The 25,801-nt window shown below is 35.6% G+C and overlaps 1 protein-coding gene across 1 annotated transcript in view; it reads right to left on the bottom strand.

The window, feature by feature from the left end:
- The window catches only part of LOC110111250 (bifunctional aspartokinase/homoserine dehydrogenase 1, chloroplastic), a 76,838-nt gene that overhangs the window by 7,226 nt on the left and 43,811 nt on the right, over positions 1-25,801 (bottom strand). Inside the window, exon 14 of the mRNA XM_020843027.2 lies at positions 20,920-21,136. Coding sequence (XP_020698686.1) covers positions 20,920-21,136 — 217 coding nt within the window. The remainder of the gene's footprint in view (positions 1-20,919; positions 21,137-25,801) is intronic.

Here is a 25,801-nt window from a genome sequence, read left to right as displayed (position 1 = left end):
TTCATGATAAAATTTTCCCCAATCTCTCTCTCTCTCTACATATATAAATAGAGAGAGTGATGCGGACATCAGCAGGAGATTCCGACGCGTTTATCATCGGAGGAATCGTAGATCAATGACTACGATTATGAGTCTTTATTTATGAAGCATTTTATGTATTATTTTATTTTGTGTCTTAGTCTTTACCATTGTACCCATCATGATGTAGACCAAAGGGCGTTTTAGTCTTTGCATCTCTTTTTATTTTAAGGCCTATATATAGAGGTCTTCACTATTGTATGAGGTTAATGTTTGATGAATAAAATTTCAGCACTTGTTACTTTTTTTTGTGAGCTCTTGAGAAAAGAGAGAACCCTAGGAGAGGGCCAAGCAATACCCGTCAGCCGCCGATAGAGGCGAGCTCGCGATTCGTATCTGTTCTATTTCTTATCCTCCCTTCCTCCTCCCTATATCGCCGGCAACCCACATTCCCACATCCAAATTCTGGCCAAAACGCCTTCCCTCCACCCAAACCCACCCGTTAAGCCCTTTCCCAACCCCAACCGCCGGCCCACTTTCCCCAAATTTCCCCCACCGTCCGCTTCTCCACCCAAATCACCCAAACCGGTCCCTCACTAGCCACCGGCCTCTCCTTAGTCAACCCTAGCTGCCAGCCATGTTAAACCCAATCCCCATGCTTCTATTTTCCCATCTTCATATTAATGCTTTCCTAATTTAGAGCTTCTAATTTGGAAGATCCATTAATTTAAATTTAAATGAATTTGAATTTCAAATACTTTCCAAATTAAAACAAATCTATTTTAGGAAATCCCTCAATCTCTCCAAATCTAAAATTAAAATTCATATTTAATTCCCAAATCAACATTTAATGCTTGGATCCACATACATTATATGTGGACACGTTCCCCTCTCCTCCTTTGGCTGGCCCCCCTCTCTTTCTCTCTCCTAATTATTTCCCTCCTCATTACGGACTCCAATTAAAGGAGTAATTAGCCGCCTCACTCCCTTCTTTCCCTTTTTGTTTTTCTACTATTAATATCTCTAATCAATCATCTACTTTTAATTTCAGCAATCTGAAATTAACTTATCCCTTCTCTAGTTTCGACCGACCACCCCAAGGTTCTCCCTTCTCCCATACACCTCACTCTCATGCTTGTTACATCTTCAAGGAAGAAGATAACCAATCCCTTTGGCTTCACTATCCATGAATGGCCGATCCTGAGCACGAGCACGTATTCGTGTATGATCTTCAAGGACGAGTAGATATTCTCCGGTCTTCCTTCTTCAACCTCAACTTGGAGATCAACCACACTGTCGACGACTACGTCGACCGGATTCTTTTTACTTTGACGACCGCCATCAAAGAGAACCAAATCTCTGGACAATGGGGAGTTATTCAACATCCACTGACTCTTTCCCCTCCTACAAGGTTTTCATAGGGCTATACTATAGGTGTCTTGTGTCTTTTGGTGGCATCTTTAAGTTTGTTGATATTACTCTCCCGTTAAAACAACTGCAAGAGTGAAAGTGAGGGGAACTACAGGTGAAAATTTCTATTTGTTAAACGGTGGATTTTTGTTACTTATGCATCTAGCCTTACTATAATCTTATTGTTATTTTAAATTGCCCTTCTAATCTTGCTTGTAACTGCATGCCAAAGCATAACAACAACTAAGAAATCCTAGAATCTAATCTTGTGAAACATTAATTTTATAATTAGAGAGCTTAAAAACTTTTTATTAAATTCCTGCAAATCCATTTATGTTTCACATTAGAGAGAGAGAGAGGGAGAACGGGAGGGAGAGACAGAGAAAAAGGTATATATAACACATTAGAATAAGGAAGAGAGATTGTGAGATAGAGAGGAAGAGTAGAAGGGATAGAGAAGATAAATTTTAACGGTACATATCAAAAATTGGAGAGATGTTGACATGCAATTAGGTCATTGTCAAAGTTAAGAAAGTTGATGAAGGTTGAGGAGAGGAGATCAAGTGATTTAGTCAACAATTTAGAAAAAAAGGCTATCATGTGATAGGTTTGCTGCTGACAAGTTGGAGGTCTAGCGAGTAGAGGATGTGTCAGTGCTACTTGTTAAGAGCAATATTTACCAGTGGCTAAAAGGATGAAGTCGTGCTAATGAAGTGAAAAAAAGGGTAGCAACATAGTTCATGGTGAACAAGATTGTCATCAAAGAAAGCACAATTGAAGAAGAGGACTACAGTATCTTTTCAACATGTGATGTATTTATGCAATATAGGTATCCTTCCAATATCTTTTCAACATCCCAGATGAATCAACATATCCCATGTCGAGAAATGGGTGACATTTAAATAATTTTGATTACAGTCAAGAAATAGTGAGTTAATATTGTCCAATGCTACATCCAAAATGTTTGTGGAGCATGCATCAAGGTGAACAATAATTGACCAACCAAAACAATAGCATAACCAACTTAGTTTTGTGCTGGTGAAGAACTATGCAACTCTCAAAGATCATCAGACATTAAGCAGTGTGCATCTACCCCGATGATCAAGCCCACTAATAAGATCAACTTATCTCATGTTATGGGATAAATTGATTGTCTGGCTAATGTACTAGTGAGAATTGGTCCACCAAATGCAAAAAAAAAAAAAAAAAAAGGCAAATATGCTCTTGCTCTTGAGTGGATGATGCAAGTGATAGTTGCATGACAATGGGCACCCTTTCTCAAAGAAGTAGGGTGAAAATTCCAAGCAGGTAAAAGCTCCCCCCTGAATATGAAGATAATCCATGCATATATGTAATGCCAAGAACAAAATAATCTCTCTCATAACTCAAGTGAAGCAACATTGGAAATAGTTAAAAGAACTTTGTATGTTCTGGAATCATTATAGGAGCTAGAGAAAAGTGCTCGCCATTAGAAATTTGACTAGCTGCTAATAAAGCACTAGATCATACGAACCTTTCTCTAGTAGGGATCATAAAAGTGCATAACCAAGTAGCCAAAGAGCTTACTAAAAAGAAATCTTCATACATACCTGGAACTGTTGCAGATTAACGTCTGATTGATGAGGATGACTCGGCAGTTTCTTCTAACAAATTGCTGCTAAATGGCATGTTTAGCTCGAAAGGATCACTTAACAATATAGTATGCCCAGATAGGCTGCCTTCCAGTAAAAATCTGTGGAACTGGATGTTGATAGGAATCGGAGCTAGAGCTCCCATCGATATCTTGCATTCCTATAAGTTCGACGATAATGACTCAATTTCTGGACAAACTAGCTGCAATATTAATCAGCCTTGTATGTTCCCATCTGTAGAGTGCAACCTACAAAAGAGCTCCTCATCATGAGGTATGCATTCCTCATAGTGAAGAAGAAAAATAGGTAATCTTAGTACAACCTGTAACTCTCACAATGTGAATGTTAGCTCCTTCGGGCCTACCCAACAAGTGTTAAAATCAAAATCCCAATATTTAGTTACTCCTCGAGCCCATAGAGGCCTTACACTTTCAAGGTCAAACATAGATGCATACACAACTATTAGCGGTCCAAAAAAAATATTTCACTAGAAAAAATTGAGCGAAAAAAAAAAAAAAGAATGATTGAAGCTTCTGATATACTTAGAACTTCATGAGCTTATGTTATAAAAATAAAATTAATTAAAATTACTTGAATTAACTTAAACTCAATTTATTTTGGCATGAAACACATCAATCAATATAAATAGAATAGTTTCAAATCAGAAATTTTTTTTTTTATCGTTTTTATGTTCAAATTATAATGCAATCAAAAATTTGGGAGAGGACCCCAAATTTTTTATCACAAAAACCAAACTCTTCTAGGAACAAAATAAAGACATAAAATGCTTAAAAGAACACAAATACTATAAAACACAACTTTATATAATAAAAGGACTTACAAACAAAGACTCTTACATATTTGACTCAAACATGACACCCTAAAATTGCTTACTTTGAGAAGAAGGATACAGGTGGGGTGTAAACTTGCGGAGAGACGAAAGAGATTAGAAGCCAAGACGAAGGGCAGAAAGAGCTCGCAAGATTTCCTGGGGAGATGAGAAGGAGAATGGAACAAGCTCGCAAGGTTTTCCAATAAAACCCGCAGGTTTACATTTCCAAAAATCAATCACATAACACATCTTAAACATACACAAAACATCTCTATATATAGGCACGAGAGGGGAATACAAACAGCCCCACAACATTAATTTAAACTTATTTTGATGCATTTAGATTTTTGCATTATTTTTGTTTTGAACAATATTAGTTATATTTTATATTTTTTGTTTTATTTTTAAGCTATCCAATGATGGTGGTAAATCCAATGATCATGGTAGGAAAAGGTTTGGGTTATGCTTACCTTGGGTTTGCTGGTTTTGGGGTCCATCTTGTCCATTGGGCTGTTTGCTGATTTCGGGTGGGCCTTGGCTGTTTTCGGTTTGGTCATTGGTTGTTGGAATTCTAGTGGTGCCAGCTCATTAATATCAAGTGGAGGTGTAGCTCATTATGAGCTGATGTTTAGTTCTGAAATTGAATTTGAGGTGAGCATACTTGGTGGGTGGAACTTGCCCTTTCCTCTCCCTTTTGTCTCTTGGGATGCTGCGGTTTCCTGCTGTTTTTGACCCCTTGGTTTACTCCTGAATTATGGCCTGTGGTCCCCCTTTTTACCGAAATTAGTGTGGCTCTTCGGGTCCCTTGTTGGGCTGTTTTCCCGTGACTGCTAGGAGCTTTTCCCATGGTTTTGATGCTTGGTTTCCTTTATTGAAAAGCTTCCCATGCGTTGGCCCTTGGGTTCCTGTGTGGTGGCTGTTGGTTTCCCTGTTAGCTGCTGAAGTCCCGTTGGCTCTCTACTGCCTAGTAACCCGTTGGTTTCCTACTGGCTATTAAAATCCCTGTTTAATGGCTGCTGTTTTTACTACAACTTTTTGTGATAAATGCTAATATTTTGGGGCTGTTTAGTTTCCCCTCTCTTGCCTATATATATGAGATATTTTGAGATGAAAAGGGTTGGTGATTATTGAGAGCAAAGTTGCTAAAACCTGCGGGTTCTTCTTGGAAAAGCTTGAGAGCTTTGCCCACTTCTTCTTCTACCTCTTGGAAGGCTTGCGAGCTTCAAGACCCTTCGTCCGAGCTTCTAACCTCTTTCTTTTCTACGCAAGTTCCACTCCACCTGTATCTTTCTTCTGGTTCCGTTGGTAAGATTTGTTGGCTGTTTTGGTGGCATTTGCTGGAGGAGTTTGGTAGGACATTGGACCCCTTTGCAGTGGTGGACCCTTGGTTTGCATATCTAAACATTATCTGAAATATATATTCCTACAATCGTACAACCTGATCAATTTCTTGAATGGGTAGAAAAGATAGATCAATTTTTTGAGTGGAAAGAAATACCTGATGATAGGAAAGTTCGTTTTGCTAGCTTAATACTTTCTGGTCAGGCTTTAACCTGGTGGAAAAACTTTCAAAATAATAGACTTAGAAGGGGAAAAGAAAAAGTCCAAAATTGGGAAAGAATGAAGGACAAAATGAAAGGAAAATTCTTGCCAACTGATCATGCTCTTGGAAACTCATCTCCTGATGAGTTAACTTTTGCTTTCTTTGGAGGAGGTGAAGATGGAGCATCCAACTCTTTGATCTTTTCTTCATATTTCTTCAGGATCTCTTCTCGTTCTTTCAGAAATTGATCTTGTAAACGCTGTTTTTTCTTCATGTACCTTTCTGTACATAAGTGCATCCATGATTAAAGTTTGTACAGTTCATACAGTAAAGGATTTATCGATTCTGATGGAATCCATCTATCCATAAGATCTTCAATTTCATCTGTCTTGCTTTCTTCAAATTTTTTTGTCTTTTTTCATTTTTAAAATGACTCAAAAAACAAGACTCAAAGAAAGACTTCAAAAGACTCAACCTAAAAAACTTAGACTAACAAGATTGACAAAACTTATAATAAGACTTGACTTGACAAACCAAAACAAGACTTGACAAACCAAAACAAGATTTGACAAACCAACCCTGGACTTCCTAACTTGCTCTGATACCAAAAATAATGCAATCAAAAATTTGGGAGAGGGCCCCAAATTTTTTATCACAAAAACCAGGCTTTTCTAGGAACAAAATAAAGACATAAAATTCTTAAAAAACACAAATACTATAAAACACAACTTTATATAATAAAAGAACTTACAAACAAAGACTCTTACATACTTGACTCAAACATGACACCCTAAAATTGCTTACTTTGAGAAGAAGGATACAGGTGGGGTGTAAACTTGCTGAGAGACGAAAGATATTAGAAGCCAAGACAAAGGGCGGAAAGAGCTCGCAAGATTTCCTGGGAAGATGAGAAGGAGAATGGAACAAGCTCGCAAGCTTTTCCAATAAAACCCGCAGGTTTACATTTCCAAAAATCAATCACATAACACATCTTAAACATACACAAAATATCTGTATATATAGGCATGAGAGGGGAAAACAAACAGCCCCACAACACTAATTTAAACTTATTTAAATAGGGAATATGAAAAGCCAACAGTCAACTCTAAGAAACAAAGTACCAAAGCCACGGAAAAGCAGCCCAGCCAGGAACCGAAGAGGCAGCTGCGGAAACCCAAGAGGCCCGCACGGAACCGAGGCACCAGGCATGGGAAAAGCCACCCAGCACGGAAGAACAGCAGCCCACCGTGGGAACCAAGGAGCCAAGGCATGGAAACAGCCAACCCGTGGAAGCCAAGGAGCCATGGCATGGGAAAACAAATAACCTTGGGATTCCAAAAGCCAGTTGAAATCCCAAGGGACAAACTTAAATTTAAGACATAAAAAACTATAATAAAAATTACATTAATTAAGATAACTAATGAACTAAAACCTAACTAATAAATGAGCTAACCTTTAGTTCAATAAATAAACTAAAAACCAGCTCATAAATGACCTAATTCCAGCTCAAATTTTATTGAGCTTGTAAGCTCAAGGGAAGTCAAAACCAACTTATTTTGGGTTTGAGTTGACCCCCCCCTTTGCCTACATCAAATTATGATTAAGAATAGATTGATATTCTCATTATTATTATAATAATAATAATAACACTATGATGACTAAAAAAAGGATGTCACAAGAATGTGAAACTTTAATAATTTATACATTATATCCGCGATGAAGTAGGTCCATTTAAAGACAATAAGCTAACAGTTTTAGACTACCTTGGGAATTGCATTTACCAATAAAAAAAAAGAAATTTTGTTTGATCGTTTATTTCGACCTCATTAATTTGAACCCTCAAGATCATGAAACAAGCATACTATAATAATGTGCTACTATTTAAAGTGAAATAGGCGACTGTTTTAGGGTGTTTTGTGTGCCTTTCTAGAAAAAAATAAATTTAAATTATTTCATCGGGAATGCAACTACTTCGAAAAAGAGTCGAACTCATTCTTAAACTCAAACTCGTCATGTTTCATGGCATTTAAATGGGCCGCCCAACTTATAAGAGCTTGAGTTGTAAGTGGCACTTTTATAAGTTTGATTGTCCTCGTTACAAGAACTAGAAGTGACGAGTCTTCCATTCTCTAACAAATATTAATCCAACAAGTTTCAGACAATCGTAATCAAAAGAAACGGATACTTGACCGCAAAATTCATTAAATTATTATTTTTTGTTAGCATAAGGTTTTTAGGAACTCTTGAAAGGAAAATTTGTTTAAAAAATGCAAACTCTCTGGGCCACATTGCCTATATGACAAGCATCAAGTTCAATTTTAAATCCAATCCTCTACAAGTAGACAAAGTTGATAAGGTTTCAAGCCATCAAGTGTGATCATTCAAGCACTCCTAATAGAAGCATTTATTACACATTATAATCAGATGAATCCATTCTCAAAATCAATCCTTCAAAATATCAATACAAATGATGAAACTCTTAATCCCGTATAAATGTGATGTTAACATGAAATCTCAACCAAAGGGGATACTCCTATCAAATATTCCGCAAATTTTGAAGTGAATTATTCGGGCTCAAATCCTATTAAGATATAGAAAAAAAAATTAAAAGCTAAAAAAGTTCAAGCAATAATCAATCACTCCATGCTTGGTGCAAACAACCAGTCAAACCTATCCATCCTTCACACCAATTTGTCAAGGATGAAAATGTAATATCCCGAACCGGTGATTGTCTATTCTGTCGCTTAAAATCGAGGAAGATGAAGGAATGATCATCAATGATGTCAAGGAAGACAAATAAATGTTTGTTTCTTGGTGTCGAGTAGGCGAAGGGTTGGTTGAAATGACTATTTCTTTCTTCTTCATTGGGTTGGACAGTGATAGCTGACAAGTGACAGGAGACATAAGATTGGAGGCTGGTGGAAAAACCTTTTAGAAGAGAACGAATAGAAGAGCTTAAAATCAAGCTAGAGGAAGAGTGCTACATTGATGAAGTCGTGCATTGGTTAGGTCATTTCTCCTTGTGTACTTGTTCTCTCTTTTGGAGTTTTTATTAATCATAATTATCTAGTTATTTTGGTGATGTCAATTTACAAACATATATTTCTATTTTCTGTTATTAAATTTTATAAATTCAGATTATGAGTTCTATTGATTTTAAGTAATCTCAATTAGAGCATATGTGAAAACAAGTGTGTTCATCATAGGACGATATATATTCTAGTTGAAAGTTGGCAAAAGATAAGACTGTTAGTAAATAAGCTAAAAATTTTAGGAAAGATATTTGATAGTTAGGTTGTTATCATCTTAAGTAGCATTTAATTTTATAGCATAAATATTTAAAATGTTAAACCTTGTTGTAAGAAGAGTAACTTTTTAAAGTCAAATTAATTAATTGCCAAGGTTCAGATTATGGTATGTATATATATATATCTAAAAAATTTGATTGAAAGAAAATTTAAAGATTAATGCAGCTATCAAGTCTACCCTATGATTCATTACACAAGGGTATTAGCCTTAGAAAACCTATGGGAACTAGTCGTGACCGTAATATAGTGAGTCATTGAGTCAAGCCACCAGTTAGAGCACACAAGTCATGTTCTTACTATAAATTATTTGAGAAAAAAAATTTACTGATATTCTCAATGGGACATTTTTCCCTTTATGATATGATGTTATTTTTGAATTCATTAACCTTGTCAAATGGTTGCGAAGAGTTGTTAAATTTTGCTTTAAGTTATAAAATGATTAAATTTCATGTTAAAATGTTAAAACATTTAAATCTTGATTAGATGCTAAATTTCAAAATTTTTATAGATCTTTGATAATTACCACCTCCGGTTGAGATTTACTTTTAACATGACCATAATTAAGATGATGTTGAAGTCACTTGAAAAATATTTATATTTTATTGGGTTTTAAAGGTATTTAAAGGATAGAGACCCCTCCAGTTGAGATTTATTTTCAACATGACTATCATTAGAAATTTAATAATTTATATTTTCATCATTTAAACCTTATCAACTCTGTTTATCTGCAAACAAAAGATCTCTTCAACCATTAGTTTTGTAAATCATCATACAAACATCAAAATCAAGAGCTTGTTATTTTTTAAGGAATTTCATTTAAGGAGGCTTTGAATACCTAATGTCAATTTAAAATAAAAATATCTCAGTAGATTTTATGATTGAGCATTCACTAGTTAATTCATGTCGCGTCGACTCCAATCATTTCAAAGAGGAGAATTGGAATTGAGATTTAAATTTATGTTTAACCCGCATAGCCTTCTCGAACCAAGGGTTTGGGAGTTTGATGCGACGGTCATAGCACATGACACATGTGGGTAATTATAATTTAAAAATAATATTTTGAATTAACTCACTTTTAACCCCATGCAACCTTCTCAGATTTTCACGCTTAATTATTAAACACGTTTGTTAGAGCACATGCAGGAACTTCAAATTGCGTGCAAGTTTTTTTATGCATATAAAATACACTTGCAAGCTTTTCAGTGCACAAAGTATAGATGCATGCTTCCGATGTGTTGACATGCTTTGCAATATGCTCATATAATACGCTTGCACATATTTTGATTCATTACATAGCATATCCATAAAATTTTCACTATACATTAAATTTTCTTATTTTAAAATGATAACCCATATTTTGATGCAATCGCATGATTTTCAATGCATTTGCACACTTCTAAAAGCAGTAGCACTTCTTAAAGCAATAACATATTTCTCGAGGCTGCTGCAAACTTCATGGGTTGTGCACATTTCTTGAGGCAATGACATGCATGTCAAGGCGATAGCACGATACTCGGAGCTATCACACGCTTCTTGATGAGGTGGCATGGTTTTCTAAGCGGCGTGCATAAATTTTGAAAAATATATTTTAAAATGTGCGAGATTTTAAAATATTAAAATTTAAGTACATGCATGAGTATTTGTTGTTGGAAAGCGTGCAATGTTTCATATTATATGTGTTGTGAATCTGGTGGCATTTGTTGGAGAGTATGAATCCTTTTTTTTTTAATTTTGCAAAAAAAAATATTTTAATATTTGTAGAATTTGCATGTTTAATTGCAATTAAAGAAGCCATTCTTGCTTGTAGATGAGCTGCCCTATTCATCACAAGTCTCTTCTTCTTACTCATAAGTGTGTTGATGTATTTGTAACAAGTCGCTTCTGGTGTTTGTTCATTCGAAACAATGAATTTTGCATTTTTTTGTGTTTACATTTTTGTCCTCAGGTTATATTTAAATTTTTATTTCATTGCATTTATATTTGTGCATGTTTTTATGTAGCCCCATGTTTAAACAATACAACAACAACAACAACATCAAGCCTTTGTCCCACTACATGGGATCGGCTACATGAATCTTTTTTCTCCATTGTGTCATGTTAAAGTCAAATTCTTATTTAAATCTAAGAAAGAAAGATAATTTCTAATATTTTCTACCGAAGTCTTTTTATGTCTACCTCTACCTTTCTTAACATAAGTCAAATCTAATAGACTAATACCTCTACTTTCCTAACCGAGTCATCAGAAAGCCGTCATTTTATGTGACTAAACCATCTAAGGCAACTCTCTCTAATCTTATCTTCCACTGGCACTACTCCTACCTTTTCACGTACATGCTCATTTCATATCATATCTCTAAGGGCAAAGCCACTCATCCACCTGAGCATCCTCATCTTTGCAACACTTAACTTAATATTATGCTTCTCTTTTAATGGTCAACATTCAACACCATAAAGCATTGCAAGTCTCACCACCATCTTATAGAATTTTCCCTTAAGTTTGAGGGTGACTTTCTATCACACAACAAGGCCGATGCATTTCTCAACTTCAACGATCCAACTTGAATTATGCTGATAATATCCCTGTCTATTTCACTATCACTCTGAATAATAGATCCAAGATATCTAAAATGTGTACTCTTATTAATGAATTGATCGCCCAAAGTCACAATCCCCTCACTAGGTCTATTACTACTAAAATTACACTCCATATACTCAGTGTTAGATCTACTCAAGCAAAAACCTTTAGACCCCATGTTTAAACAATGCTCAAATAAAATTTCGACAACCTCTCGAAATCTCCCCTGCATAGGGAAAATTTTTGAAAGTTTGGTCCCATCCCTTAATCAAGAAAGTCGTACATGATTGATGTCAAGAGACCCCGTAGTCGAGGTCTTCAATCTTACCACACTAAGAAAGACACGCATGAGTTTTTATGTCCTGCGCAAGAAGACAAATTTCTTCGACATGTTGAAACTATGTGAATAAGTATTATTTTGCGAGTTTCCCCGCTGCATTAGAACAACGCAAATGGGGTACTTCAATTTACCTTGTTGTGTTAAAAAAATTGGCATAGCGCTAAGTCAATTCGCTGCAAACTTCACCTACGAGTTTTCCCAACCACGCTATGAAAAACACGCACGGGTTCGTTCATCACACTAAACGTGTCACGATTGAAATTTATACCTTCGAACAAACCGACGATATTGACGTGAAACGAGGATATTGAAGAGAAGCTAAGCACACAACTTTATCTTCTTTCTTCTTTGTTTTAAATTTCTCTTCCTTTTTTTGGATTTTTTTAAAGCTCTTCATTTTTTTAATTCATAATAATAATAATTGCACATCCCTAATTGCCTTCAAAGGTAACGACCGGGTCATGACAAGGATATTCCTTCTATGAGCAGATGTCTTAGAGGACTCATCCATGATCCCTAGAAGCGCCCAAGGAGATGGTGCCACTTGCTTGCATCAGCCCAAAGAACTTGCCCTATGTTGGGCGACCAGAAGGCACCTTGCCAAAAAAAGCATATCATCATTTTTCTCAATCAAGCTCTAACCCTCTAAAGCCTACCAAACTAACTCACGAGAGGGCGTCCCCCTCCCTCAAGGAGTTCTCATTCACTTGACTATTCCTGACAACAGGCTCATGAACTCCCCATCCTCGCTTCTATTTCAGCTCTCCTCCATCAACAAGTCGACATCGAGCCTCCAATGTCACTCTCTAACATCAAGAAACAACTCTCTATCTACATGTACCCTATATTATTCATCTTTATTGTATAGTATTTCCTGCAACATTCAAAACCCTATAAATACGAGGTGATAAGAAACAAAAAGAGACCTTCTGGTGAAGACTTTGACTTTTTAAGAAATATTTTTAAGCTCTAAGCTTATCTTTATATTCCTGAATGAAATAATAAAGATTTTGCAAACCAATACTTCTATATTATCCATCCTCTGATCCTTCACTCTTCTCCATGCACCATCATCACCAATAGGTTCCTAAGCTTATCAAGCAAATTTAATAGGAAAGTCTAGTATAATTTGAATACTACTACAACAACAATAATAATATAAAGGGATGGGATAACTATGGATGTTCGTTGGGTTGGTGGAGGTTAGAATTGGGCTTGAGTGGGTGTAGGTGGATTGTTGGGTTGTTGTTGTTTGTGTATGGTTTGGGTAAGGGGCTAGTGCATGTGAGGTAGGAGAGGAGGAAGGACTGGGTTGTGAAGACTAGTAAGTGGGTAGAGGGAGAAGTGTCGATTGCGGAGTGGCGAGAGAAGTGTCGAGCTTGCTGTAAATGGAGGAGAGTGTGAGCAGGTAGGGTCAAGGGATGGTGAGAACGAGAGAAGAGTGAGGAGTCATAGTACGTGAGAAAGAGACATACTAATGGGTGCAGGTGGCTAGGTTAACATGTGCCTGAAATGCAATGAGTGAATAGGAGTTTGGTTCTTGTAGATAACTGGAAGAGTTGTGGGCTGATCTAGGTATGAGGTGGTTGACAGCTTTGGATGGAGGTGGGCTATTGAGTTGTAGCGCAAGAGAGTAGCGATGTGAGCTGGGGGTCGATTGAGATCCGTGAAAGGGAATAGGGAGATAGTTGGACAGATTATGAGGGCTTGGGGTTGAAGATATATAGTGCTTCTGTTGTTGCGTGCGAGTTAAGAGTGATGTGAGGGAGGAAGCTGCAAGGCTTGTTTGAACAAGGTGAAGAGAGCATTACTTGGGACTTGCTGGAAGCAGGTGTCAGTGGTTGGGGATGTGTGAGCAGTTTGAGGGTGTTTTGACAATGAGAGAGGGTCACTTGCGAGCACTTGCTGCATGTGGATTGATGACTTAGGTTCAATGCACAAAGAGATGAAGAGGATGGTGGGTTCGGGGACTATAAGCCAGGGTTCATTTGGGTGTTGTGGGCCTAGTAGGGAGGTGGGCGGGATTACTGGTTTTGGAAAGGGATAGGAGCTGAAGTTTGACACGCATGCATATACAAAGAATATAGAGGCTGGAGGGATTTAGATTAGATCTTTTTTTTTATTCTTTTATTGTCAATCGAGAGGACTTGCACCTATTTTGCAAAGATTATATATATATATATAATTCTCATTTGATTTTTCTTATTAGTAGTAAGATAATAATAGAAAATAGAAATAATATAATAAAAATAAAATGGAAAGGGATGTGAATAGTTGAGCAATTTTCTCATTTCGTGTACATCTCAAAATTAATGTCGTCGACGTTTAGTGCATGAATTTTCAAAATTGAACTCATGTGACGACCCAAGTAATATGACTCATTTTTGGCAATCTAGGCACAACGTAGAAGTCCATTTCATGATTGAACATCGTTCAGGCGACCTCGTGCAACATCACACCTGTAGTGTATTGTTTATGATCGTGTTTACTCGAATTGATTAGGAGTCCTTCAGTAATTTTGATGTTTCAAGCACAACAACACAGTCTACTTTGTGATTAGAGCTTGTTTCAACCATTTTGCATATGTTGAGCCCACCAAGTGTTGCTTTCATCGCTTAATCATCTTCCATGCGAGTGACCTCTTCTTTGGTAAATTTGATGCTCTAAATATGTCAATACATCTTGTCCCACAAATAGACAAAGTTTGAGTGATTTCGTGCAACCTCAAGGTGCTACGAGCTTGCTAGTGCGACATCGCGTTTGCTAATTGTCATTCTCATCATACTCACTTGCATTGATTGCGACATACGTAAAGAGGTAAACATTCCATCCATGTTAATTCAAGCCTCTGAGTCAGGTCATGAGAAAAGTGGAATCAAAGCCCAAAGATTATCTTAGGAATATGAATCATATTAAAAGAGCATATGAGAGATTAGTGAAAACTTTACGTGATAAATTTAAATACCCGATTAGATAGTATGTTAATTGTCTCATATATATATCATGTATATGGATAATCTAGAAGATGTAACTGATAGAAATATGGTTGAAGAAGTATTACCACATGAGGCAATAGTGAATACAAACACATTCACCCAGATGATGGTAGCTTTCATATAATTACTACAAGAATCAAGATCACGACCCGAAATTAGAGTGGATAAATACCTAAAGTTGTTCCACGATATGTGACCACATTATTCAAGAGTAATGAGGGGACGATTGAGACAAAGAACTTGTTACTTCATATAGAAAAAAATATTGGATTGCATCTCATGTCCTGATGAGGAAAGTGTCGCTAACTAAATTTCTATTGGATAAAGAAGTAAAAAAAGTAGTGGCGATGATAATGTCAGGACAAGTTGGCTGACATCCCTAATATGTTGATAACCTAGGAAGACTTTGTTGAACTTTTTAGATGCAAGACATATTCATAAGTTTGATGCAAGAGGACAAATTGGTGGTTCAATATGAAGCAAAATTTACAACACTATTCAGATATATACCATAGCTAATAACAACTATTGAAGACAAATGCTATTGATTCTCATCTTGTTTAAAAGATGCAACAAGACAACCTCTAGGAATCGATGACTATGCAATATTAGTTGCAAGAGCTAGATGAGAGGAGAACGATTTTCATATCACTCATAAGAAAAAGGATCATCATAAGAGAAAAAATACCGAAGAACGTCCACCCCAAGTCTATGAGGTTTCATCAAATATAGAAACAGCTTTGATACATTTGTACAACACTTCAGAAACTATATCCTATGTTTTTAAGTACAGAATTGGACTCTAACTTGAGTTGTACACAACAAGATATGAACTAAACATGGTTGTGGACACATGTGACACAAGAGTTAATTGGGGAAGTACAAAAAAGCAAAATAAAGTAAAATTCACATGAATACCCGCAACCCTAGCCATCTTGCACTTGCCTCTCCCCTTCATCGAAGTCATTCACCATCTCAAATCCCCTCTTCATCAAATCTACTCGTCATCTCACCTCTTCTCTTTTTGAAGTCACCTCATGTTGGCTTAGTCGTCAAAGCTGTGTTCATCCATCTATTCTTCGAGACGTCTTCACTTGGTCGTCTAGCCTGACCCATCTTGTCCATAATTTCCAAGTTTTGAACTAGTTCTATACCCCTGATAATTCACTTCAAATGTTTCCAAACCTGAACATGTAAACTACGCGCTTTCAATAGTTATAACTTTATAAACATGTACATTATTTGTTTTCAACTTCAAACATGTAAATTTTAAATGATAGATAATAATGTTTGTTTTTCATGTTTTAAGATTTTTAGTAGTTCTAACTTTATACCAATCAAAATAACTTGATTCTGAATTTATAATAGTATTGAACATGTAGATTTGCTATTGAGTAAGAAAAAATTGATGATTCTCCAACTTGCCATCGTTTTCATCATTTACATCTATTTTGGACATTATTGCTATCATGTTGACTAATACAAGTAAATAATAGTGATTTAAAATATCATTTACCGTAATTTTAGCCGTTGATCTCACAAGGTTTTGGTAATAATATTATTAAAATTTATGAATCTGTGTATTACTTATACCTATACTCATGTAGATTGAAGGGTATTTCACTTGTGCTAAGTTTTAATAGATAGTAAAAAATTGAACTATCTAAAGAAAAAAACATTAAAGGTGTTGAATGAAGTTCAATCAGTCAATTAAAACATATAGTTTCTTTTGTTGTATACAACAACAACACGTCTTTATCCCACTACATGGGGTCGGCTACATGAATCCTTTTTCGCCATTGTGTCCGGTTAAAAGTCAAATTTTCATCTAAATCTAATAAAGAAAGATCATTTCTTATATTTTCTAACCAAGTCTTTTTAGGTCTACCTCTACCTTTCTTAACATAAGTCAAATCTAATACCTCAACTTTCCTAACCGGGTCATCGGAAGGCCTCCGTTTAATGTGACCAAACCATCTAAGGCGACTCTATCTAATCTTATCTTCCACTGGAGCTACTCCAACCTTTTCACGTATATGCTCATTTCATATCCTATCTCTAAGGGTAAAGTCACTCATCCACCTAAGCATCCTCTTACCTACACTCCATAACTCGCTCACATAGTTTTAAAGTATGACACATTAACTTAATTCCTAAATAATTCACACACTCTTGTGCATCACCTTTATTCTTAAAATAGGAATTAACAAGCTCATTCTCCACTGATATGACATCTTTTTAGTCTTCAAAATAATATTAAAAAGTTTAATAAACCAAGAAATTCCTTCATCTCCTAAGCATTTCCACATCTCTATTGGAATATCATCGGATCCAACAGCTTTTCCACACTTCATTTTCTTTAAAGCTTCTCCAACTTTGGTTTTACTTATACGCCGATAAAAACAAAAATATTTATTATCATTTAGGGTGATAAAGTCACTAAAGTCAATCGTATTTTCACATTCTTCATTAAAAAGTTTAGCAAAATACCTCATCCACCTTTGTGGAATATCATCTTCTAGGAAAAATACTTTAGGATCTTCATCCTTAATACACTTCACTTTGAACTAAATCCTTACTACTCCTATCTCTTTGTTTGGCTAACTTATACATATATTTTTCTCCCTATTTAGTATTTAATCTATTATATAAATTATTAAAAGCTAAGTTCTTTGCATCACAAATAGCTTTCTTAGATTCCTTACGAGCATGTTTACAGCTTTCCCAATTATCAGAGTTTTTACATCTAAACCAATTTTTATAACAAATCTTCTTATTTTTTATCTTTTCTTGCACATTTGGATTCCACCACCAACTATTTTTATTATTATAAGCTTTTCCCTTCGAAACTCCAAACACATCTTTTGTAATATTTTTAATATAACAAGTCACTTTTTCCCACATAAAATTGGCATCCTCATGCTCAGATAAAATCTTAAGATCTAAAATCTTACTCTAGAAAATATTTTTGTTAATATTCTTTAAATTCTTCCATCTAATCCTAGGAAATTGTTTTACTTTATTTTTTTATTTTTTGCTCATTTATCTTAAAGTCCAAAACTAATAATTGGCGTTGGGTACATAAATTTTCGCTCGGAATAATTTTACAATCTTTGCAATCTAAACGATCTAATTTTCTTATAAGAAAATAATCAATCTGTGTTTTACTATATCCATTTTTATAAGTGATAAGATGCTCATCTCTTTTCTTAAATAAGGTATTAGCTATTAAGAAATCATAAGCTAAAGAAAAATCTAATATAGTCTTACCACCTTCATTTGTCATTCCAAACCCATGGCCACCATGGATGCTTTTAAAATCATCTACCTCTCTACCAACATGTCCATTTAAATCTCCTCCAATAAAAACTCTTTCTTCAAGAGATATATTTTGTACTAATTCTTCTAAGTCATTCCAAAATTTTAATTTTGAACTCATATCCAAACCTACTTGAAGAGCATAAGCACTTATAATATTAACAATCTTAGCATCAATAACAATCTTTAACACTATAATTCTATCTCCATTTATGTTAATTTTTATAACATTAACTTTCAAACTCTTATCTAAAATCACACCTACACCATTTCTAATACGACTCATGCACGAATACCATAATTTATATCCTAAACTATTAATCTCCTTAACTTTCTCTCCAATCCATTTAGTTTCCTGAAGTCACAGAATATTTATCTTCTTATGAATCATAATATCTATTAATTCCATTAATTTTCCTGTAAGGTAGCCTATATTCCAAGTTCCTATCATAATTTTAATTTCATGGACTAGCTTCTTTGCCCACATCCGTCCTTGATGTGAGAACCCTTGCCTATTTAACACTGCACTCGGGCATCGGTGCAGCGGCCCTTGCACACTTATCACTGTATTCAGGCCATACAGCACGTCGCTTCCAGGGGACGCCCTAGCATTAATACAATTTTTTAGTTTCTTTTGTTGTATACTAGGATAAAAACTTATGAGAAAAGCTTATATAGTTGATAATAATCCCATAAAAGATGAGAACTTTTATGGGTATTTCTATTTAATAATTTATATAATATAATGACATGCGAGGTTTAAAAAGGTGATATCAGGAATCGCGAAATTTTGTCTTAGCAAGGCAAGGCGTAAGCCTCGAAGCAGCTTGAGGAGTAAGCCTCAAAACGAAAACATTAAAGTACAAAAAAATAAAAAATAACACATAAAATGACAAAATATTAAGTAAATTATAAATATAATGACCTGTTTGAAGATAAATATTACTGGAACACAATATTCAAAATAAATACGCACAAAAAAATCCATCTTTTCTCCAGCAACCCAATTTTAGCCCATTTAAATGATGCCTTCATAGGATTTAATCATATAAATTAAAAACAAATCCATCTTTTCTCCAGCAACCCAATTTTAGCCCATTTAAATGATGCCTCCATAGGATTTAATCATATAAATTTAAAAAAAGATCATGATATGAATGCAATTCAATCATATAAATTTAAAAAAAGTGAAAGCTATAACAAATACGATTCAAATGAAAAAGAATTATTCGTGATAAAATTCATTCAAAAATGTGTCATTGCAATTAAAGAGCTCCGACAGCTAAAAATTGTTTATTTGTAAAGAAGAATGCTATAGCAAATACAATTTATACATCGGTGCTTAAGAAAGTATGAAAAAGAATTATCTGTGGTGACCAATTGATTTACTTCCGACTTGACCTATACTAAAAAAAGCAATAGAGTAAAATGAAATTGTTAAACTTTAACAAATATAAGTTTAGTTGATCTAACTTAAACATAAATGCCTCATGTAATAAATGCACGTCTTAAAATTCCATAATTGTTTCTCATGAAAGTGACGAAGCCTACACGTGCTCGAAAGGGAAGATGAATCATTACCTCATCACGAAGAACTCGTCATGACACGAAGCAAGGACGAATCAATCGAGGCCGAAGTAGTGCACACGAAGCAGAGAGAGTGTTTCCTTTTGATACAAGCTGCAAAAGGGGGGCAAAGATTGAAAAAAATGTTTTGAATCGACGAAACCCTAAATCTAATAAGCGCTCTTGAGTCTTCTGAACTAAAAACTAATAAAATTAATTGAGGTAACAACTCAAACTGCCTCAAGGTGTTACACCTCAAGGCGTACGCCTCAAAGAAAAAAATCAAGAGCCTTAGCCAAACCACGAAGGCTTAATCCTCGAGGTGTCCAAGCTGCACCTCAAATCAACGTACGCTTGAGGCGTACGCCTCAAACGACTTTTTAAATCATAATGACATGTCCACATTATGTCATGTCATATTCTTATAGTTATACCGTATCGATGTGTCCTTGTCCCATATATGTGTCCGTGTTTCATAAATAATTGCTCATAAAGATCCTCCAGTTAAGTTGGTTCGACTGCCTCTATTGACAAAGCATACTAGAATCTATGATAACCTGAGATGACAGAACTGTGAGATTTTTACATGTTCAACATTACACCCTTATCATCCACTCTAAGCTAATAATAGTATATTTCTTCTTTTTTAAATCAAATTGTGACTACTATAATTTAAGTATCTAGAGACTATCGACTAGTCGTAATCGAAACTTCTCTCTCAGGATTGCAATGGGTAATTAATATAAGATCTTATGCTTGTGAAAAATCTCGATCTAGATCATGAAGTCATTGCAAACTGAGGATGAAATTTCTAGGAAATGCCCTATCTAAGATATGCCTTCTGAAAATTTAACCTGAAAGCGCCTACAAATAAAAGCCAAGGGAATTTTCAAAGACAACAAGCTCATAATTCAAGTTAATAGATAAGGTTGGCACATAATCAATTTCAATTTAATTTTAAATTAATCTCAATTATATTTAACTAACGACAATATATTGGAACTTCAAAAAATAGCCAAATTCCATCCCTTACACAAATACCCGCCACTGCCACAACCATGAGACCTATCCAGATGTAGCAAAACCACAAAGGAAAATAATCCAAAAAATCCCATGCTAGCCAGCATAGGCAAATCCCATGCGAGACAACGCAAGGCAAAAGAAGCAAGCAGGGATGCACATGCAAATCCCTCAATCTTGACACATGCCCAGACATTCTTATCTTTTTTTTAAAGGATAATTACAAAACCACGGACAAAAAGAAGCAATTCAGTATCAGCAGGCCAAGTGCAGGGCTGATTTAATTCAGAATTAAAGAAATTGGAGAGAGCATTAATCATATAGAATGCTAGAGTCAAGCTGCTTTAGGACAATATAGTTACCCGGTCAAGTGGTCCTGAATTTGCCTTCTTGTTTGGTGTAATGACATGAATTCCCTTTCTCAGCCAATCACAGTAATGGTTGGCGATGTCTGAATCCGCTGTGCAATCTACTAATACTGTGTTTGGGAAAAAATGATTTTCATGCACATGCCGAACAAACTTTTCTAAGTCAGCCTTTTCTTTCTGGTGTTCTCTCCATTTTGTCAAATCTATTCCGCTGAAAAACAAGCCATAAGACGTCAAACAATGTTCCTAAGTGTGAAGAAAAGCTCCAGATACTATTCTCGAGGTGAAAAATGTTAAAAGGAAAATATAATAACTATTTGTGCTGACCAAGAATAAACAATGCTAATGAATAAACAAAATTTATTAGATAGTTGTACATGCACTAGTCACATCTAATACCAGGAGACAAAAACCAAGAATATTGTTTGACCCGCTGCATTCATCTTTAGAAGAGATGTAGTTTTTTTTTTTTTTTTTCAATTTTAGAAGAGATGTAGTAGTGGTATTTTTAAAAAATGGATTAGGTTAACTCATAGCAATAATAATTGTAGATAATTCTGTTGACCTCCATGTAAAGACCAAAAGAGGAGAGCGGAAATCACGCATACCTTATATCCATTGAGTCCCCGAAATCTGCCCGAAATCCTCCTGATATCCTGCTGAATTCGGCGCCGAAACAATCGCTTCTCCGTAAAATCCTCCGTAAAGCCAGTAGATAGCCTCGATCACATCCCGAATCGCGTCTATAAAACGATCGCTGCTGCAATTCTCCCGATCCTCTCTCCCATTCGCCACACTCAACTCCCGATCCCTCTCCCACTGCCGAAGCTCTCGGTTCATTCTTCCCCTCTCATCGTCAAACTGACGAACGCCTCCTACCTCCCTGCCGACCCAACGCCGGAAGCCTCGGTCCCGTCGGCCACTTCATTCGACGCCAAATCCGACTCCACTCCAGCAGACCGACACCTCCTCTTTCTTCTGATCCTTGCCCGACCACACCGTAACCGCAAGGAGAGAGAGAGAGAGAGAGAGAGAGAGAGAGAGAGAGAGAGAGAGAGAGGAGGGAGAGACCGGCTTACCTCCTCTTCCATTGTTGTCCGACTTCGCACCTTCTCCGACTTTCCCTTTCTACCGAATCAGAAGTCACAACATTTAGTCGGAAGTAACAATAAAAGCTTACTGTGAAGGTAACTTCTCCCCTTTCACGTGCTTCTCGGCCAAATTCCTTGAATACACCGAAACAAGGGATTAATTTTATTATTATTATAAATAATTTAATTAAAATTATATTAATTAAATATAATTAATTACAATTATTATTTTTAATTAATCAGAATTTATTAATTAATTATTAGGGATATTCATAAGTACCCGCTCGCGGGGAAACAATTGTTTCTCTTTTGTAACAAGTACCGAAGACCCATACATGTCTTTCTCTGGCGTGGTGGAGACAAAAACTTTACATGGCCGCAGTGTCCTCGAAAGAGGGCACCTACCGTACACGCTTTTCTCTAGTGTGGTGGGAGGCCCAGTTTTCCGTAATTTTCCCCTAAATGGGGGAGACGCCGGGAGGCTGCCGAAATTTCGGGTGAAACATACTATACTCGGACCTATTTGAGCTCAAAAGAACACAAACCGTGGACTTGAATCTGGACTAAAATTTAAAAGATCAATGAATGACAAAACCAAGTAAAGTAAAATCAAAATGTGGCCAAAAATCAAAATCAACAAATGAACTTGATTTTGCAAGCATTTGGGACTTGACCTTGCAAGGTGAATTTTGACATTGAATTCAAAACTTGTGGACATCGAACTTGAACAAGACATGGACCCAAGTAAACTTGATTGAACTTATATTAAACTCAAGCTTGGACTCTACAAAACAGCAGGGAACTTGATTTAAGCATCCAATGAACTTGAGCTTGCAATTTGGCTACAAAGACCAGGACTTCGAATGATAAATAAATCAAACAAAAGGAGTATAAATTCTATTCAAAACTTTGAATTAATACAACTTTCTTTCATGTATCAATTGACAAAGTTAAAGGAAGATCTATACAAATCACAAGTCATCCTCAAAAGATGGTAGAAGACTTGTAACATTTCACATGACCATCTACAATCAATCAACAATGGTTGTGATTGATTGTAGAGAATGTGGTGATATGCCGAACTCTTACAAGCATAATTCACTCACAAGACAATCAAGATAAATTTTCCAAGTGACAAAAATTATAAAGCATATGCAATCAATTGCAAGAGATCATCAAAGGTGCAAGTTCATCATGCAAACCACAATCTATTCCTAAGGAAGCTGAAATATTTGTAATGCTAAGATGATCCATACACAAATATGAAAGAGTAGTGATAAATGCATATGTTTATACGTCACTACAAAGTCTCGCTATACAAGATGTAGTTTGAGAATAAGCATGAAAGAACTACAGTGTACAATCAAGTATCTACAAGCTACTGTAAAAGACTCATTGTGTAACAAATACAGTGTTCACAAGCAAAATGTGAAAGATCTGCAATGCATACAATACTTCTACTGACATAGATGTATGTATAACGTGCCACCCCTATGTAGATGCATAAATACTACAGTAAATACAATATTCTGTAGTCAACTTCAGTCTAAAGATGAATACATCTACTTCCAACAAGTAGTGGTTGTATTGTAAAGATCAAAATCATAGCAGAATGTATAAAGAATACAAGTTCCTATGAGCTTCTACAACCGAAGGCAGGAGATTAGTTAGTGCACTACAATCCACCTACAGAAAATGAGTAGTGTACGACAGTCTACCTGTACGAAGCAGCGAACCACTCTATTCAGAAGCTGCTACGCCACGCCACCGAATCCGCGACATTCTTGGAAGCAAACAGAAGGCGTTTCATGAATATTCCAAAATACCCTTGCACGTGCATTGTAGTTGGTACACACTTAGGTACACTAAAAGAGGGTATACATTCTCAACCCGCATGGGCCCCGGCGAGCGTGTTATTGGTACACACGTGACGTCTAGGGATGCTGCGCGGGTTATTAAATTTAAACATGATCCTCCTTAACAGGTAAAAAGGAGTCGACAGGGTTTAATTATGAAATGCCCCCACACACCCGCATGGGCCCCGACGAGCGTGTTTTTGGTACACACGTGACATCTAGGGATGCTGCGCAGGTTGACAAGTGAATTCAAGTTCAAAACCGATCCTTCTATACGGGTCAATAGAAGTCGACAGGTTTCGAACCAACAAACAAATATACGGTTGTTGCGATCGTTATATTTGTCTTAATACATTCATATTAGGCCTTCAAAGCCTATAACAATAAGAATTCACTATCAAAGGCATAAAACATACGGAATCTGATCCTCTATCGATAATTTGATATAGTCGACAAAATTCAATCAATAAAAGCGAAATGACCCCGAACACCCCGATGATGGCCGTGTTGAATGCAGATCTCAACCGGAGGGGTTCTCAAATACTTTCAATTGTCTCCCAAAAGTCCATTTCAAATACTCCAAAGCTCTACCTAAAATACCCATAAATATCCAAAGTCCATAGTGTAATACCCCAAAATTTACACGTAATGAAAATTTAATAGTCAATTCTTATAAAGTTAAAAAAAAAAACTTAATTAATCTTTTTAGCTATAATAAACTTTTAATTAAATTAATAATTATTTAACAGTAAATTATGATTAACTGAAATTAGTTAAATTAGTGAATTACTGTTAAGTACACTATTAAGTGAATTTAGTATTCTTATTAAGTAAACTATTAAATTAAATTGATTATTCAGTTATGCCTGAAGAGATGTTTCAATTGGGCGTGAAGGAATGATAGCAGTTGTGGGCCTCTTATCCATTTATTTCTCATTTCTTTGTCACGCAAGCAAGGCTGACGGATGGATAAGTACGGAGGCTGTAGCAGTGCGAAGAAATCCTCTTACTATTTGGTTTGATTTCACAGCACATTAAATATTAAGAATTCCCGATTTGGAATAGAATTCCCACGAGCCTTTTTCTATGTCTGGAATTCAGAATCCTGAGAAGTTTCGCAAGCAAATTCTGGAGGAAGAATTCGGCTCAGTGCAAATAGTGGAAATTCTGCTTTCAGCAACACAGTGCACTGTTGTGGAATTCGATACAGCAGGATTCCTATAGAGAAGTTCGATGTCGTGACTAGGAAGTTCGACACAGTACTGTAAGGATTTGGCAATGCAGTTTGAGATAAGTGTGCAAACAAATTATGGAATCAGTGAAGAAAGATTTAGAGAGTAATTTAAATGATTGGAAGAAAGGTAAGAATTATAATATTCTTCCTTTGCATTTATATTATTTAAGGTATTAAAGTTCTTAAAGATGTTATATTTATTATGTCATAAATTAGTCTGGTCTTATGCAAAGAGAAAACTTCGAAGTGACTTACAATCGTAGAAGACTTCGAAGTAGAGAATTAGAGACACATCGGCAATAAGGTAAGTAATGCAATTATGTTCAAAAGAACTTTCATTTATAGGCATAAAGGTTGATTTTGAATGCATTAAGGAAAAATGTTACTAAATTTGTTTAATGTATAGAAACGATTTTTAATTCAAGTTTCCAGGTATGAACAACCAGATACATAATGACATCAGGTAAGGATAAAACAAGATTTAGTATGTTAATCTAAATGTTTTCCTATTTGATACTATTTTGAAAAGATGTCAATTTACTTGCATATGGTGTGCATTTTAATTGTACACTGATGATTACAATAATGATTATGAAAGAATGCAATAACTTAAGTATAACTTATGAATACTGAAAGCTTTGTGAATATCAATTAAAAAGTAAAGTTTGGCTACAAATGATGTATAACTGTAATTA

This window comes from Dendrobium catenatum, unplaced genomic scaffold (assembly GCF_001605985.2).
Source record: "Dendrobium catenatum unplaced genomic scaffold, ASM160598v2 fragScaff_scaffold_970, whole genome shotgun sequence".
In the NCBI taxonomy this organism is placed as follows: domain Eukaryota; kingdom Viridiplantae; phylum Streptophyta; class Magnoliopsida; order Asparagales; family Orchidaceae; genus Dendrobium; species Dendrobium catenatum.
This window is presented reverse-complemented; position numbering and strand designations above follow the sequence as displayed.